Here is a 16204-nt window from a genome sequence, read left to right as displayed (position 1 = left end):
AACTTTCAGGACTGTAAATAATGGCTCATTCACCAATACTGATGCGGGGGGGTTCTAAAGTTTAGCCCAGTTTGTTTATACATGGCAGTACACACAGAAGCAGGAGGATAACGTGTAATCCACTCTTAAATCCATCCTCTACAGTTGAAAAATAACGCGCTTGACTTAATTTTCCGAAAACGCACGGCAACCATTTGCGATTTAGTGCTTTACCTTTTTCCAGGCAAGCTGGAGAATTGTTTACCTACAGTGCATTACCTGTTAGGATTGTCTGATTAATGTTGTGTGTAATGAGACTGTTAATGATTAGCAGTCATTTGTGGCCTCAGTGCACTCTGAAATGTCAGCCTGATTGAAGTCCAGCCTCCTGTGTGCAGTATCCTGATAGCCAATCAATAGCCTATCTCCAGTCCACGGCAGCTCTCACATGTCATCAAGCTAAAAAACCATTAAGCAGCAGTTTTGTTCAGTGTTGCCTACCAAGCATTTGTGAGCCACAATTTTTTTTAAGTGTTATTAATCCACCTTTGGAGTTTCATGTCTGCCAAGTGTGATTATTAGCTGACTCCATCATGGCAGATGTAGACAGGCCATTCATTGCAAGTCATTTATTTTTGACAGCTCTTTACAGCAATTTGATTGCCTTCTGAAAATATTTTTTGTTGCAAACTGTAATGCAAAAAAAAAAAAAAAAAAAGAAAAGAAGAAAAGTTTTCCACCAGAACAGGTGCAAACAGTTGTGTTTTAAAGAGGACTATTTTAAGGTTTCAAATTGGTTCCAATTATTTTAGTTTTAATCTGTCAACCTTTTTGTACTCACCTGTTGTGCGTTCACTGTTCTGGTCTTTCAGAGTATGGCAAGCTCACATTTACAGTGCTCTTTTCTGTTAGTTTGGCCAGTTTTGATGCGTTAGAGATGGGAACATAAATGGCATGCCAAAACAGTGGTGGTTGGCTGGTCGCTGTGAACATAGATGTTTGCTAGGCTGAATTTATGCCAAGAGACAAGACCAGTGGCTTTTAAAATGAGAGTATTTGGCTGTTGAGCAGTGAGATGTTCTGCAAACAAACACTGAGTGCTGCTGTGTTGCCTTGAAAGATAGAGCTGCCTCGCCGCATAACTGGCCAACTATGACCACGACAGCACTTTTAAACTTAGCGTTTCGCTTGTAAACAATAAACACCCTGTTACTACTAATTTAACTCGACTGCCTTGTGATGTGATTCCTCCAAGTATGTCTGAAACCACTGACCCACATCATTTGCCCACTTGATTCATAATTCAGTGTGTGTTGATGGTATCTGTTCACAGGCGAATCAAACAGTGCTGGAATACCCGCTGCATCTTAATGTGTTAACATTTATGTTAATATGAATGAATGCAGCACCAGTCATCACACAGCATGCATAAAAGTGTGGAGCACGCCAGCTACTTGTAGGCTGCAACATTCTACTGAATAATGAATACTACACACTGGGTTGCTTTTTTTTTTTTTTTTTTTTTTTTTTTTTTAAATCTGTCCTCTTATTTACCTTGAATCAAGTAGTCTTTTGCATGCATGCTTGTGTTGGTGGGCTGTCTGTTTAATTGTGCATTATGTAAGGGACAACCAGCTGTACATCTGAAGAAAAACTGACTGCAGCTGAGATTTTGAATTCTATCAGAGTAACTTAAAAATATAATAAATGTGAAATTGTTTTTGAGCTTACAGAAAAATAAATACAGGAGGCAAATGTTTTGAAGCCACGGGAAAACAATGCGACAAATCACTTCATTTAAATGAGGGAAAGATGAAATGAGGCTTGAACGATTCATGAAAAGCAGTTTGCAGCATGTTTGGCATTTAGTTTAAAAACAATACAATTGCATAATTAATGAGGTGTTAATGTTTTGATTTCTGCACCTTCATTATTGCACCTTCAAAAAGTGGAAATATTTGAGCTTCTTGGCTGCTGAATTTGTGAAACTGGATTTCTTCCCATGAACTTTGTCTTGTGCAAAGATCTTCATGGCTCATTCGACATTTCTCTGATGCACATTTAAATCTATTCATTTCTTTTTGCCCACTAGAAGTAAGATGTAATAGACTAATCAAAAATGGCATCATGTGGATTTAATTCAATACGACAGACGACAGCATGTATGAACTGCTGTGTTATTTTTTTACTCAGCAGAGGTTAACCCAAGACAATAGACTGAAAATTGCTTTACACAAATCAGGTTCTGTGAAAAATGCCAGTATTCAGTGACAGAGCAGTGGAGGCCTCTCAGGGTATGAGGACGATGTGCTAACAGTGCTTCTCACTTCTCTCCTGTTTGACAGAGAAGAGATGAAGTCCCTCCAGGCAGCCTTGCAGAAGCAGCTGGACGAGGCAAATGAGAGAGCAGAGAAGCAGCAGGCCACGGTAAGACAGGGCTGACCTGACCATCAGCGTCCAGTTTCATCTAACCAGCCCTGTCACCTGTCCCACAAGGCCCCTGGGTGATCCGCACTCATTACATCGTAGCATGCTCTCTCACCTCCTTACCTTTTTGCTTAATTGAATCTCTCAGAAATAGAGAATGAGAGCTTTGTTGCTTCCCAAACCCACACACAAAGATGAATGAGTTTGAACGAAGGATTATTAACCAAAGACATGTACTTATCTGTCCAGCTATCTATCCATCGCTCCATCTACTTTATCCCACTTTCCATCTGCCAATCTATGCCACTCCATGGACTCACAGTTCGTTTTTAATTTAATTCCACACTATCTCTGTCTCACTATCTCACACTATATATATATATATATATATGTAGAGAGAGAGAGAGAGAAGAGAAAGTCTTCCAAAAAGGTGGAAAAACTTAAGCAATGATCAAAGAATTTAATAATTAAATAGTTGCAGATTTCTTTTTTGTTTGTTTTTTTTAATCTGAAAAACAAATTCAATATTTTGTTTAATACACAAAACATAACTAAATTATGCATGCTTACAAAGCTCTTTTCTTGCCGTAATTTCAAGGATTTAGCCAAGGTATTTAGACATAAATTGCAAAAATGTGAATTGAATTGCAAAAAATAGAGGTAAATATCTAAATTTGACCCAAGTGGGAGGTAAAGCGCTCAATAATGATTATAAAAAACTAGCTTTGCTGGTCTTTTGGTCTCAGTATCATCAACACTGAACAAATAGACTACATTACCAAACATCCCAGGCAATAAATACTTATTTAAGTTGCAAATATATGTGTAAAGTGTTACTATATTACACTTTATGGGAGCTAAAATAATGTTGATCAAGATCCAGTACTTGCATAAGGTCCTCCTATATCCTTTATGACAGGAGGACTCGGTGAAGAGTAAAGGATCTCGCTGTATGTGCATGTGAAAATTACTACACGTGAATGTGAAACACTATTTAGACACAATGATGAGTAAATGAGTTTAGGAAAATATGTAGATACAATGCAATCATTCCAATAATCATTATGTAAATCATTCAGCTAACAGCTTGTTCCAGTGACTGCTGAGCTTTGCTTTAACTGGTTAAAATGTCAAAGGTCAACGACGGCATGTCATTTCAGCTGAAACTGATTCAGGCTAATTTGGTAAGGAACTCAATGATCAGCCTAAATTAAACCTGACTGTTGTCAGTTCGTGTGCTCTCTGGACAACATTGTCAGTACTTGTCAAAGAGAGATTCTTTAGTTCCTCTGTCACAGCACTGTCAGCAGTGACAGCATCCACAGAAAACTTTCACTGATGTAATTTCATGTTTTTAATGACGACTGTTTACTGCCGTCCATTTTTCCTGTGTCAGATGCATCAGTTATTTAATAGACATTAATGTAAAGTATAAGTGCTGGTTAGACTTTGTTTTGGGAGACCCAAAATCAAAGCACTCTGAGTGTAATGGGGACATCCACAATTATAAGTTTCTGTATTGGTTTGGTATAACTGAGACCACCACTGCTTCCTGTCTGTCCTCACCCTGTCTCACCTTTTCTGTGTTTCTGTGTTCTGTGTGTTTACATACTGGCTTCCCAGGGCTTCTTCCCACAGTCCAAAGAGGTGCACTTTTTGGTTAATTTGTGACTGACCCAATGACCCAATGTCAGCTGGGCTTGGCTGACAGATAAGCGATATAGATAGTAGATGGATGGATATACAGATATAAATTAAAGTTTTGTAAATCTGATTATTTTACTGCGTAGACCAGGGGTCAGCAACCTTCAGCATTAAAAGAGCCACTTGGGCATGGTTCCCACCAAATAAAAACCACCTGGAGTCAAAAAAAAACCTAACTTAGCCTACCAGGCATCGAGAGCTCAAAAGAAGTCACTAGCCTGTCGGCAACATGTGACACAAACAAGATGGGACGCATATTTCAATAGACAATAACATTTTATTTTGATGTTGCGAGATCGCCTATATCTCCAGAATCATAACCATTACACTGAAACAAAACAAAAAACTAAATAGAACACTTTTTTTTTTTTTTTTTTTTAAATAAAATAGCTTACTTATTCACATTATTTTCTCAAAGCCACAGGGAGCCACGGCAGAGGGATGAAAGGGGTTGGCATCCCACAGCTCCAGCTGCTGACTCCTGCTGTAGACTAAAGCCATAGGAAGGACTAATAGCTATTATTGTAAGCACTGCTAAAAAAAGGTGTAGATAATGCTCTAGAAGATGCACTGTGGAGACATAATGGTAATTCTTCTGAGGATCAAGTATTACTCAGACCGAACGTCTTTGTCTCCAGTGTTGCCCATTTGAAAGTGCACTGTCACTGGCCAGTGGAGATGTTTGTATCGTTTCAAGCTGTTGATTTGTATGCTGCATTGTCCTGTGTTATCCCGCATCTGAGTTCACATACTATCCAGACTATTCAGAGACCTTTCAGCGACCAAACTTCTTATCAACCATTCAGCACATATAAAGCCTATCTTGGTGCTGCGACAGCTGCAGTGAAGTTTCTGGAGCTGCCTATGCTGTGTATGCTAATGAAAAGTTGGTCCTGTAATAGTCCTGGCTTCTTAGGTACAGTCACAAGGTTTAATGTGCACCGTGGCCTTACCATCAATAATAAACTCAGCTACGCTCTGTGAGATAAACAGTAGTACAGAAACATTTCAAGTGGCATTCTTGGGCCTGGGACAAACCCCAGTTGAGGGGTTTTATGATTTGAGTTTGACATGTATGGTCTTTTAAATGGTATGTCAGTGGCAAGTACATCACATCATTCAACAGAACAGTGAAATACTGTATCTGGCTTCGAGTCCTTGGGCGCACAGACACGTCCGTAGATGAAAGGGGCTTCTATAAGAATCACACAGAGAGGTTGAAAAAATAAAAATATTTATCACAACTGATGTTCAGAAATTACCAAAAGCACACATGGAAGAGAAGATGAAAAAGTAGAAAATATATCCCCAAAGGTACAGGGAATGAGATTTAAACCAATCGCTACCTCACTGCAGAAATCTGCTTGAAGAAAAGTGTATTGGTCTGAGAGTGTGTCTGTGATTTCCATTCACCAGAAGACGGGAGTCCATTTTTGCTGCTATTGTTGTTTCTTGTTTTCGTATTGTCTTAAAAGTAACTACGGAGCTGCTGCAAATGCAACATGCTGCAGCTAATGACTGCTTTAATACTTTTGAACTAGATTCAATTTCTTGACAGGACAATTTTAGCTGACTAGCAATCAAAATTTTTATTTTAACTTCAATGAATATCAAAAAGCAGCTGACACTGTAGGCTGCACACTGAGATCTAGTGAACGCGTTCCTCTACTGGTGCCCACATGTTGTCTGTTAGTCTTTCACATAATGGGGTCAACTTTTAATATGTGAAATACTTTCACTTATGGCCAAACTAATAATATTCCCATGGCCCTTACAGTAGTGGTCCTCATGTGTGCTGCTCAACAAAAGACAGCAGATGAGCACACTTACAGTAAGATGTTGAACATGGGGACCTGTTAAACATCAGCATTTTAGCACACCAATCTTAGGAGCTACTTTTATAGTAACTAGTAAAAGTGTTTTCTCATATTGATGCACGTCAATTAATCAATTAAAAGCAAATCGAGTAATTCATTCACATTTTATGAAACTATAGACACAAACCATGTTTATTATTTCTCACTCATTGTCATTCTTTTTTCTTCAAAATACTCATTGACCTTGAACTAACAGTAACTCCATATACACAAAAAAATTGTTTCATTGAGCATACTGAAGTGCTAATATAAACAGGCTGATGCTGCTTCCTCTGTATTTTGCTCCTTTTAACTAAAAACCGAGAAGCTGCACCAAGATGTGTTTTTGATTTTGATTTTTTTTTTTTTTTTACCATTCCCTCGGGCTGTAGTGGTGACTGAGAGGCTCAGACACGAACCTTGATGTTATCATGCCCTGATGTGAGTAAACTGGTGAGGTTTAGTTTACTGTTCCCTGGGGTGCATAGCAGTTAATCTATTCATCTTGATGACCTTTCTCAAAGACAAACAGCAATGAAAAAAACCTTTGTTGTTCTGTTTTTAGGGGAGATTTTTTTTTTTTTTTTTTTTTTTTTTGAGTGAAAAGCAAGAAAAACAAGGAAACCTTGGCTGATCGCTTTCTCTTGCTTAGATACACACACATACACAGTTTCTTCAGCCCTTAGCAGCAGTTTGCCATCCAAAGTTGTTATTTGAGCCACTGTCTGGCTGCTGAACGCAAGATACAGGCTTGCACGAGCATGACATGTTGAGCTCATGATCAAAGGTATCATTCTGACATGATAAGTATATGGGCTATTGAATCAGGCACACAGCAATAAAAAGGGAGTCACTCACTGCAGGAGTGAATGCATGAATGCATTACATGTGCATATGTGATCAAAAAAACATGAGATGATCCATTTCTGGACTCTTTTCCTGCTAAGCTATCTTCCTAAGATACCAGAGAAATGCAATAGGTGACAATGTTTTTACACAATAAGCTACGAATGTCTTCAAGCCTTGAGGGGTCGCGAGCTGGAAAGTGAGAAATTTCACTGTTGCACGGGGCCGCTGTGCTGCTGTCAGTTAACAAGGAGCGGTGTTTATTTATGGCAGGAGCTTTAATGTACTGCCTGAATTTAAATTCAACAGCACTGGTCCTACTGGTTCAATTGAAGACGATCAATCAAATGCAGACACACGTTTTGCTACATTCACCAGCCAATTGCACTAATGCTGCACCAGAATGTTTTTTGCATATGGATATTTATAAATATATATATATATTTGGCTTCAGTTACTTACTGAGGACAGTTATTTCACATATTTGTGACCCATTATGAAAGATTTTCTCTTCCCTGGAAACAAATGGGCTTTGGGCGGAGGAAGTCAAACAGACTAATGTATATTGCTGGCTCACTGGTACTACCTTATAGTTATGATCATAATCTTCTTCATTCTATACGTTTAATGTCACATACACTGCTTAACTGCTCGTAATACCCATTCATAACCGTTATGAAAGATGTTAACTGAAAGGATGGACATTTAGTGTCGTCATCTTTCTTTTCTCCTCTCTGTCTTCAGATCAAATTTCTTAAAGTGGAAATGGAGAAAAAAACCAAAATCATCAAGGATCTACAGCAGGAGGTGAGTCTGATTTATAGCTGCTTTGAATCACATCACACAAAAGTTGTATTATAGCTCATTAAATCTATGTTTATGCTTCCTTGATGTATGTATGGAAGCATAAAGACTCTAATGCAGTGATCAGGCTCTCCGTGCCATGTCTACTTCCATTTCATTTAATGAGTTCCTCTTTTGCCAAATTTCTTCTGACAATCCCCGGAGACTCAGAGGAGAGCGGGTTGCTTTCAGACATGGACATACGCCGGCATGAATATGTCTATTTTACAAAGCAGTTTGTAATCACTGCAACAAGTCTTTGATCATGATTGTGATCGTGACTGCTGTGGCTTGTGTTGGCAGAGAAACTGATCTCTCTCCTGCTGTCTTTCCTGCAATGGATTTCTCTCTGCATGATCGTTGAACATCAATGCAAAATAGTTCATCCAAAAAGAAGGTTTTCTCTCTTTGATTCTGAGGGCCTGACACCAAAATCTGATGTGTACCACTGATGCCTCAGACAGCTGGGAGGGAAAAAAAAAAAATAAAAATACTGCTGGCAAATACAGTTGTAGCACCACTGACAATATGTGACACTATATGATCCACCAATTGGATTGCTATAGGAATGAAATAAATAAATAAATAAATAAATGAAATACACCAACAGAAAACATCAAAACAACAAGGGCTATTAAATGTAACACCGACATCTGCCGCCTCCTCAGATGTATAGTCATTTAAAGTTGGATGTTTCTAGTGTAAACTTTGCTTTATCTGTCATTAAAAAAAAGGAAGTGAAAAACATCAAACTCCTGCTTCTACTCTGGCAAATGAATTGAAATAATGCAGCGCCAGCCACTTTTTTTTTCCCCCGACATTACAGAATTTCATAGATAACTAAATTAACACAACATGTAAGCATGGAGCACCCGTGTTTCTGAATGACAGGAGAAAGGTTTGTGTATCATTCCAAATGACTGACTCTATTCTCACAAGATATGCAGACGCACATTTCAGCTGAATCTGACAGCTAACATACTGACATGTCAAAAAACTTGCTGAAACTCTCTTTAAGCATTTTACTCTGCTACTATTTTTTTCTACCACTTTAAGACTGCTTTTATGAAAGATTAAAAAAGTTTTTATAAGAAGCCAATTACGAAAACTAATAAGAGCATTATTGTAAAGTAGTACTGCAGATTCCCTTAACAGTTTTTTATACCATATAATCTTGTTCTGCTTTATATAAACATGCACATCCAATGTATTGACTATAGTTCCCATTTAGAAGGGGGTGACATGCGGCAGGTTCATTATGCTCCGTTATGGCACATTGTAATCACAATGGCTGCACTTTTTTGTGCTCTAAACTGCAGGCCAGCTCCTTAATTACATCATAAGATCAATTACAATGATGATGAAGAGATATTGAAAATTACCACACCATATTGCTCACAGGGAGGAAACTGATTTTCGCCAGATGTTCAAATTAATTTAAGACTGATTTTGGCTAAACTCTTCCTTGGTAACACAATTAAGTTCTTAAAATGATGAACTAAACAATGACATGGTGTAATTAATTCAATGTGTTTAATGAAGTGCCTACCAGAATGCAGTTAACATTGGATTTATACAGATTTGTATGCACATATCTAAAGGCATATCCAACATATGCAGACAGTATGTGCTAAAGTTTTCAGTGCTAAAAGTCAGGCAACAATGTTTTCAAAAATAATTCTATGAATTAATTTCTATGTTATATGTTTATTTAAAAAAAAACTGACATATTTTAATATTCAAATGACACTATTCAAAAGTCTTTTGAGATAAACAGGTTTTTGAGGAGTAATTGAATGGATGATGATTTTCAAAGTCAGAGTTCACCAGACAATTTATTCAGAAATTATTAAGTATTAAATCTTGGCGTAGGATTCATCAACTTCCTGTCTGGAGACCTCAGACCATGTGCAGGTTGATAATGGTCAAGTGAGTCTGCAGCTCAGCCGGGATGGGCTTTAAAAAAATCTTAAAATCAATTCAGTAATATACTCATAGCCAGTGGAGGGACATTAAGATGTGAGTGATGGGATCCTTTCTTGAGTTCTGCACATAAGTATATCAATTGTTCTCAGATTTATGACACAGACGCGGCGGCATAGTAGTTCCCAGCCCAGGGCCTTTCTGTGTGGGTTTCCTCCGAGTACTCCAGTTTCTGTCCAAAGACATCATGTTTGGGTTAGCTGCTGACTCTAAAATGTCCGTAGATCTGAGTATGAGTGTGAGTGTGAGTGGTTGTTGGTCTCTGTGTGTTGGCCCTGTGATGGACTGGTGACCTGTCCAGGGTGACCCCGCCCTCACGCAGTGTGAGCTGGGAGCTGCACCCCCCGCAACCCAGAAACAGATAAGTGGTGGAAGATGAATGATTTATGCCATTTAACTAATAATTATATGAACACAAGCATGAGGAATAGAAAGCATGTATGATGATTTCTGTCTCAGGAACTGAGACATGAAAAGATTTTACTTAAACGAACGAATCAGGATCAGACTATATTACTGATTGATTACTGATGTGAAAATTACAGTTGAATTAAATCAAATGAGCTGCAAACAGCACCAGTTCATTTTCACATAGCCGGTGGTTTTTCCAAACTTGGGAAAAGTTTCCACAGCTCTTCAGGGGATTTAAACTTTGTCATAGTGTCTCCTGTGCTCTCAAGACAGCTTGTTCACCACCAAATCTTGCAGTTAAAAGTCAAAAGGCACTTTTACCAGCTGATTAAATGTGACACCAATAAGGCTCTGTGGTAACACACTGAGGCGTCATTTCTCAGTTAACACTTAAGGAAAAATCTGTTCATGTTATACAATATATATGTTGCATGATTAAATCTGTGCAGGGTAATCAGAGGTGGATGTGGAGAGAGTTCTACTATCAATCAAGTGATTTCCACAGCAGGAGGTTGCACAAGTTGGCACTGCTTGGTTTAACTGAGTAAATGACCCGTAAAGGAAGCCACCATTTTGGCTCTGTCAAACATCTTGCTTTGGAAAGAGAACAATTAACAAAGATTACAAGGAGGCATTAAAATGGTCTGTGTCTGTTACACACAGTTCGGTTTTCTATTCTCATATGTTATGATTCCAGGCCTCCTGCTAAACCTCATTACCATAAGCCAATCATCAATGTACACACTAATCTTGCCAAAACAAAGAGTTGGCAAATAATGTTGCCAACAATTTGACCTGGATTAGAGTTAACTGAACTGGAATTTAAGAGACTTGAAAAATGAGCAGCAGTTTTTGCTAGGATTGCCATGCAAATGCTTTTACATAGTAAACGAAGCAGGGCTGAGGTGGGTGCTTAGATAAACTCTGCAGGCAGAAGGACAAGGCAAGGAGCAGGAGTCTAAATTAAAAGCTCCAGTTCATTCTGACACATTCCCCACTTAATGAGTAATTCATTGTTGACATTTGGAGTTCTGTCTTTCTGAGGTCCAGATCCATATGCTGGAGAGGGCCACTTTTGGTTTGAGGACTTCTATAATCACACTCAGAAGAGGCCATTGTGGTTAATACAAGTCAGACATCTGCGCTGCTCTGACATTAAAGTCATGGCTACATGCAGGGAATCATGAGAAACAGTCCACTGCACCTTTTACACTCTTTCGAGGAAAACTCCTGTGTCCAGAAACACAAAGGTCAAACATGATCATTTTGCAGTTTGTGCTCTGAACTTCTTTAGTCCAACGTTACATATGATCGAACATCTCTTTCTAGTGGTTAAAGCAATTGTGAGTTCTGTGTCTCTATAATTACTACAACAATCATTTTTGTTCAGCTAATTTTATCTAGTAAACTGGCAGTTGCATGAATATGGTGCTGCAATGTGATATGTCACTAATATTATTCAGATTTGTGATTGTGTGTGACTTCGGGAAGTGTTGTCAGTGACCTTATGGAGATGAAAGGAACATCTGTAACGCAATCCATTTCCTTTGTTTACACCAAATGTTAGGTGCTAAAATGTGTCTTCATGTTGTATATCACTGTGAATTGTGTTGTGGCGTCAGTGGGGAAGCTTTGCAGCTGTAATTCACTGTGTAGTTATTATCAATGATTTGCTTTCAGGGCTTGTTATGGGTATTTTGAGGGAGAGTGATTTACAGGCACATATCAGAAACAACAGGCTCGAGTTGTTAAGCAAGAGCAATGACGGAAGTGGCATCCAGAAAGAGAGAATCCTTATTATGTAAAAAAGGGAGGAGCTACAGTAAGATGTGTGTGTGTGTTTGGCTCCTTGATTAAGTAATTTTTAGAGAAAAAAAAACCCACAAAAACATGAACGCAAAATAGTATAAAGGGGCAGCGTATCTAACAGGGGCCTCAGTATCCTCAGACGTGCTTCGCAATCTCAACCCCACCAATGGTCTACTCGAAGTTACACCCTTGATCTGATAACGCACGCACAAGAAAATAATAATTGTCAAAAGTTGAGCAAAGTGTAAAAGAAAATACATTTTGCGAGGCAGAATTTTATATTTTTTGGCATCCTTCCTTTGCTGTCAGTCTGCCCTTGACCTTCAAGCACGAACACTGAATGTCAGCTTGGGATCCACTGGTAAACAATGGAAATTTTACTTCTGGAAAAAACACAAACAAACCAAAAAAGCTTTTCTGAAACATTAAATTATAAACAAGAAAACCACCACTCTGTGTGTAATGAAAGCATGCATTAAAAAATCACACCGATCCACGAAGCTGTGACGGTTGAATTGTGCAGATTCACAAAAATTTGTCTGAACTAAGGAGGAACAAACAATATGAGCTAACGATCAAGCTGATGTTGCACAAAACAACAAAAAATTAATACGATTCAACACCAATTTTAATATAGATTTTCTGTAGACAGCAGGCTTGTATATCTTTAAGGACCAAAAATAAAATCTGGTCATCAAATCGGTGTTGTTTAGGTCGTTATGGCAACTTGCAAACATGGGGAGGAGCATAACAATAACACATGAATCTCACAGCCAATAAATTATGAGTTTGAGATGGATGAGCCCTAAACGACGTAAAAAATAAAAACACAACAAAGCAGTTTTACCAAGCTCAACTCAGCAACAACAAGAAATGAGCAATCAGCAGCAATTGATGGCATTCCTTAGAGATGGCAAGACCACCCATACAATCAACACCTACTTAGTTACAAATTCATGATTTGGAGTTTTCTGCACCCTGAAGATAAGTCAAAGGAATGAGGTTTTGATTAAGCAAATGAAGCTCTGATTAAAGTCAAGACATTTGTGAATATGAATCAAAAATCAAGCAGTAACTGTGCAGTGAAAAGTTGAAGGCAGAAGTGTATAATACTCACCTGCCCCATGAGAATGTTTCTTTGCCATATTCCTCTCGTATTTCTCTCAGTTTTCACGGATATAGCATGCACTTTCATTTTATGACATCATGCGCTTTTCACACCATTTTCAGCAGCAAAACAACTCTGATCTCAGCGGCCTCAACCCGAAGCATCGATTCTCCCTCCACTGAGATCAGGGAGAAACCTGGAAAGCTTATCAGTGAATCTTTGATTTGGCCACAGAAAACACGCACGCTTTATTTCATTGGACAGCTTCACATTGAGTTGAACATGTCTCAGGGAGAGCTGTTGGGTTAACAGTTTATGGATCTGTCCTCCTTTCTCAATCAGTAACAAACACAACGGGGAGATCAAATCGGTCACACACAGACATCTGGGTATCCACCTTGATAACCTCTTCACTTTTAACGATCATGTCGACTATTTGTGCTCTCGCCTGCAACAAAGATTGTATTTTTTTATGGGGATTGTGGGTGTTTGGTGTGAGTCTGAAAATTATGTTCAGGCAGTATTGGAGTGCATCATTAGGTCCGGGATGGCAGCGCGGTCTGGCAATCTCTCATGTGCCGTCAAAACCTATGTTGCAGCACCAGACTGCTGCTGCTGCTGCTGCGGTTTTGTCAGACCTGTCACACATCCTACACATAGAGTTCGAACTCTCACTCTCTGGAACAAGGCGTTAGACACCAAAACGCAGACTAAACCGTTTTAAACATTCTTTTGTATCCACCAGGCTGCGGGGAGTGTGCAATAACGTTGTTTTCCTGTTTTATCTGGATTTTTTTATTTCTTATTGTGTATGTATGCTGCTGTCTGTATTTTTTGGTTACTTGTGGATTATTATAATTTTTTATTTTTTTTTGCTTTGGCTTTTTATTGAGTCCGTAACAAAATAAGGTGTAATCGAATGTAACATTCTCTAATGTGATCTCACCTTTTTTTCTTTTTTTTCTTGCTTCTTTATATCAACCAAAAAAAACGAAGCTTTCATTTTAAAGAGCTCCTCATACTGATCAGGCTGCTCACTTATTGTTGGCAAAGGGGAAGAAGAGGAGACAAATTGATGTTGGAAAATGGTACCATTTTTTAATGCGTGTTGTATTTGATAAATGGGTCTTAGGTATAAAGTACTGAGTCAGTGTCTGTTTCATTGACATTAACTGGAAACTTATTCCAAATGGAGAAGCACTTTACTCCTATAGCGCTGTCTAAGAGCCATGCAGGAAATGAGTTCAGGAAGATGCAAAAGCAGTGAGCGGTGAATAGAAGAGTGATCTTATTTGGTTTAATAATCACTGGGTCACAAATGTCACTCGGGTAGGGTGTCGTGATACCAGAAATGCGGTTGTTGTAGTGTCAGCTCCATCTATTGGAACCTCATAATTCACATAAATAAATCTGACACCGCAGCAAACAGTCGAAAAGAAGCAGCTGCTGCATTCAGTGCTCCAACAGTGATTTCAATGGACTGATGTGGTAACACTCATTAGAAGGTTTCCATGATATTTGAAACAATGAAGCCAGAAGCCGAGTAACATTATGAGATATTATTACGTTAACCTTGTGATTGTTGATGGCATTTTATTTGTGTATTAACTCACCTTGAGTTCTGAGTACAGATCCAGATGTCTGTCTCAGCTGCTCAGACTAGTTGGAGGTGTTGGCTCCTTCCATCTGAAATGCAGTGTGGCACCATTTTCATTCACGTTTATGGATGTCTTTGGTTGTCCCTGTTGTTGCATGATTTTTACATGCTTTTTTTTTTTTTTTTTCACAGTGTATCACAGTGGCTCTGTTGCTGTACCAACACTTACTATTGCTTTCCACATTTTGGTGTTATTGTTGCTGTATCTGCCCTGTTTCTTTGTTTTCCCCTTGGGTATGTTCTCAGACCACTTGTATAGTTATTATACCACCGCTTCAGTCCCAGAAGAAGCACATCTCTAGTACTTACAACTTATCTAGACTTATCTCCTTCAGCTCTGTAGAAAAACAAAACCTTCGTATTTTCTTTTCTTTGGCATCACCTTGCTGATGAAGTATCAACGAGTGCCACCCCAAGTGTACACAAGCTTTTGAAGTCTAGTCAGATTGTTTTGCAAACGTCATTTTTGATTTGAGTTTGTCTTTGTATGAAAAGAAGGAGATTTGTTTTGTCATTGATTGTTTGATTTTGTCACACGCTCAGAGTGTCTTGGGGAGCTGGGTCAAACTGTTTACCATCACTTAGAGCAGAAGCTGCTTTGGCGGAGATGTGTTCTGGCATTGTTGTTGGTTGACTCATTATCACTAGGGCTGCTTATGTAATGAATGACGTCAGGGTGAGCAATTTGAATTATTCCACATTGGCTTCTCTAGTTGTCTTTCTTTTAATGAGAACTGATAACCCTCTAGCTGGGGGATTACAAAGCTAGTTAGGCCTTATTAAAACTGTGAGTAAAGACTAAACATAAGGTCTCCCATACAAAGTGATTCAGTACATCAACATGAGTGACTCCTGAAGGGTCTGTGAGAATAAGAGAAGAATTTAGGTAAATTTCAAATCATGTATTCACAATAATTCTGCCTATGCTTGTTTTTTAATGAAATCTGGAGTGGCAGGTAAACCTCTACGCAGTGTTGGTTCAGTGTCTCATACTGACAGGAGAGCATGTTCCCCCTGGGAGCAAGAGGGCGGTGCATTAAATATGCCCCCCACCCCGACACAACCAAAGTGCTGTAACATGCAAAATAACAAGTTGCAGTTACTGTCTGTGAAATAACCAAAACACCAATCCTCTTTCGCTTCCAGGTAATATTTCTCACGTTTAGGATCCCCCCCCCCTTTTTTTTTTTTCTCCACAGCCCAGGATCATCCAATTAATTTTAACTCATAAACCATTGATTGACAATATTAGAAATCATAGAAACAAGCCTCTTATCTATTCTGGTACTGCACAGACGACAGGGTTCTCCAGTTCTTCAGTGAACAGAGACATTCACAGCCTGATAAATTCTGGAGCCTACAGGCACAGATTTCCTTGATAAAAGTCAGTTTTACACAGCTACTCCATAAATATAAACTACAGTAGCTGAAATGAAATAGCAAAAAGTTAAAAATGCTCCTGATTCTAACCACTAAATTTCCACTCTGTGTGGCTTCATGGGCACTGGTGCTGAACTTGAATCATAGAAACTTGTTTGACATAGGTAAAGGCAGGCTGCATGCATCCAGGGGCCTGGTGTC

The 16204-nt window shown here is 38.8% G+C and overlaps 1 protein-coding gene across 1 annotated transcript in view; it reads left to right on the top strand.

Annotated features, from left to right (window-relative positions):
* The window catches only part of luzp2 (leucine zipper protein 2), a 133764-nt gene that overhangs the window by 75790 nt on the left and 41770 nt on the right, over nt 1-16204 (top strand). Inside the window, exons 4-5 of the mRNA XM_029498667.1 lie at nt 2325-2406; nt 7557-7619. Of these exons, the coding sequence (XP_029354527.1) occupies nt 2325-2406; nt 7557-7619 (145 nt within the window). The remainder of the gene's footprint in view (nt 1-2324; nt 2407-7556; nt 7620-16204) is intronic.

Source organism: Echeneis naucrates, chromosome 3 (assembly GCF_900963305.1).
Source record: "Echeneis naucrates chromosome 3, fEcheNa1.1, whole genome shotgun sequence".
NCBI lineage: Eukaryota > Metazoa > Chordata > Actinopteri > Carangiformes > Echeneidae > Echeneis > Echeneis naucrates.
The sequence above is the reverse complement of the archived record's forward strand: the minus strand, read 5'-3'. Positions and strand labels throughout refer to the sequence as shown.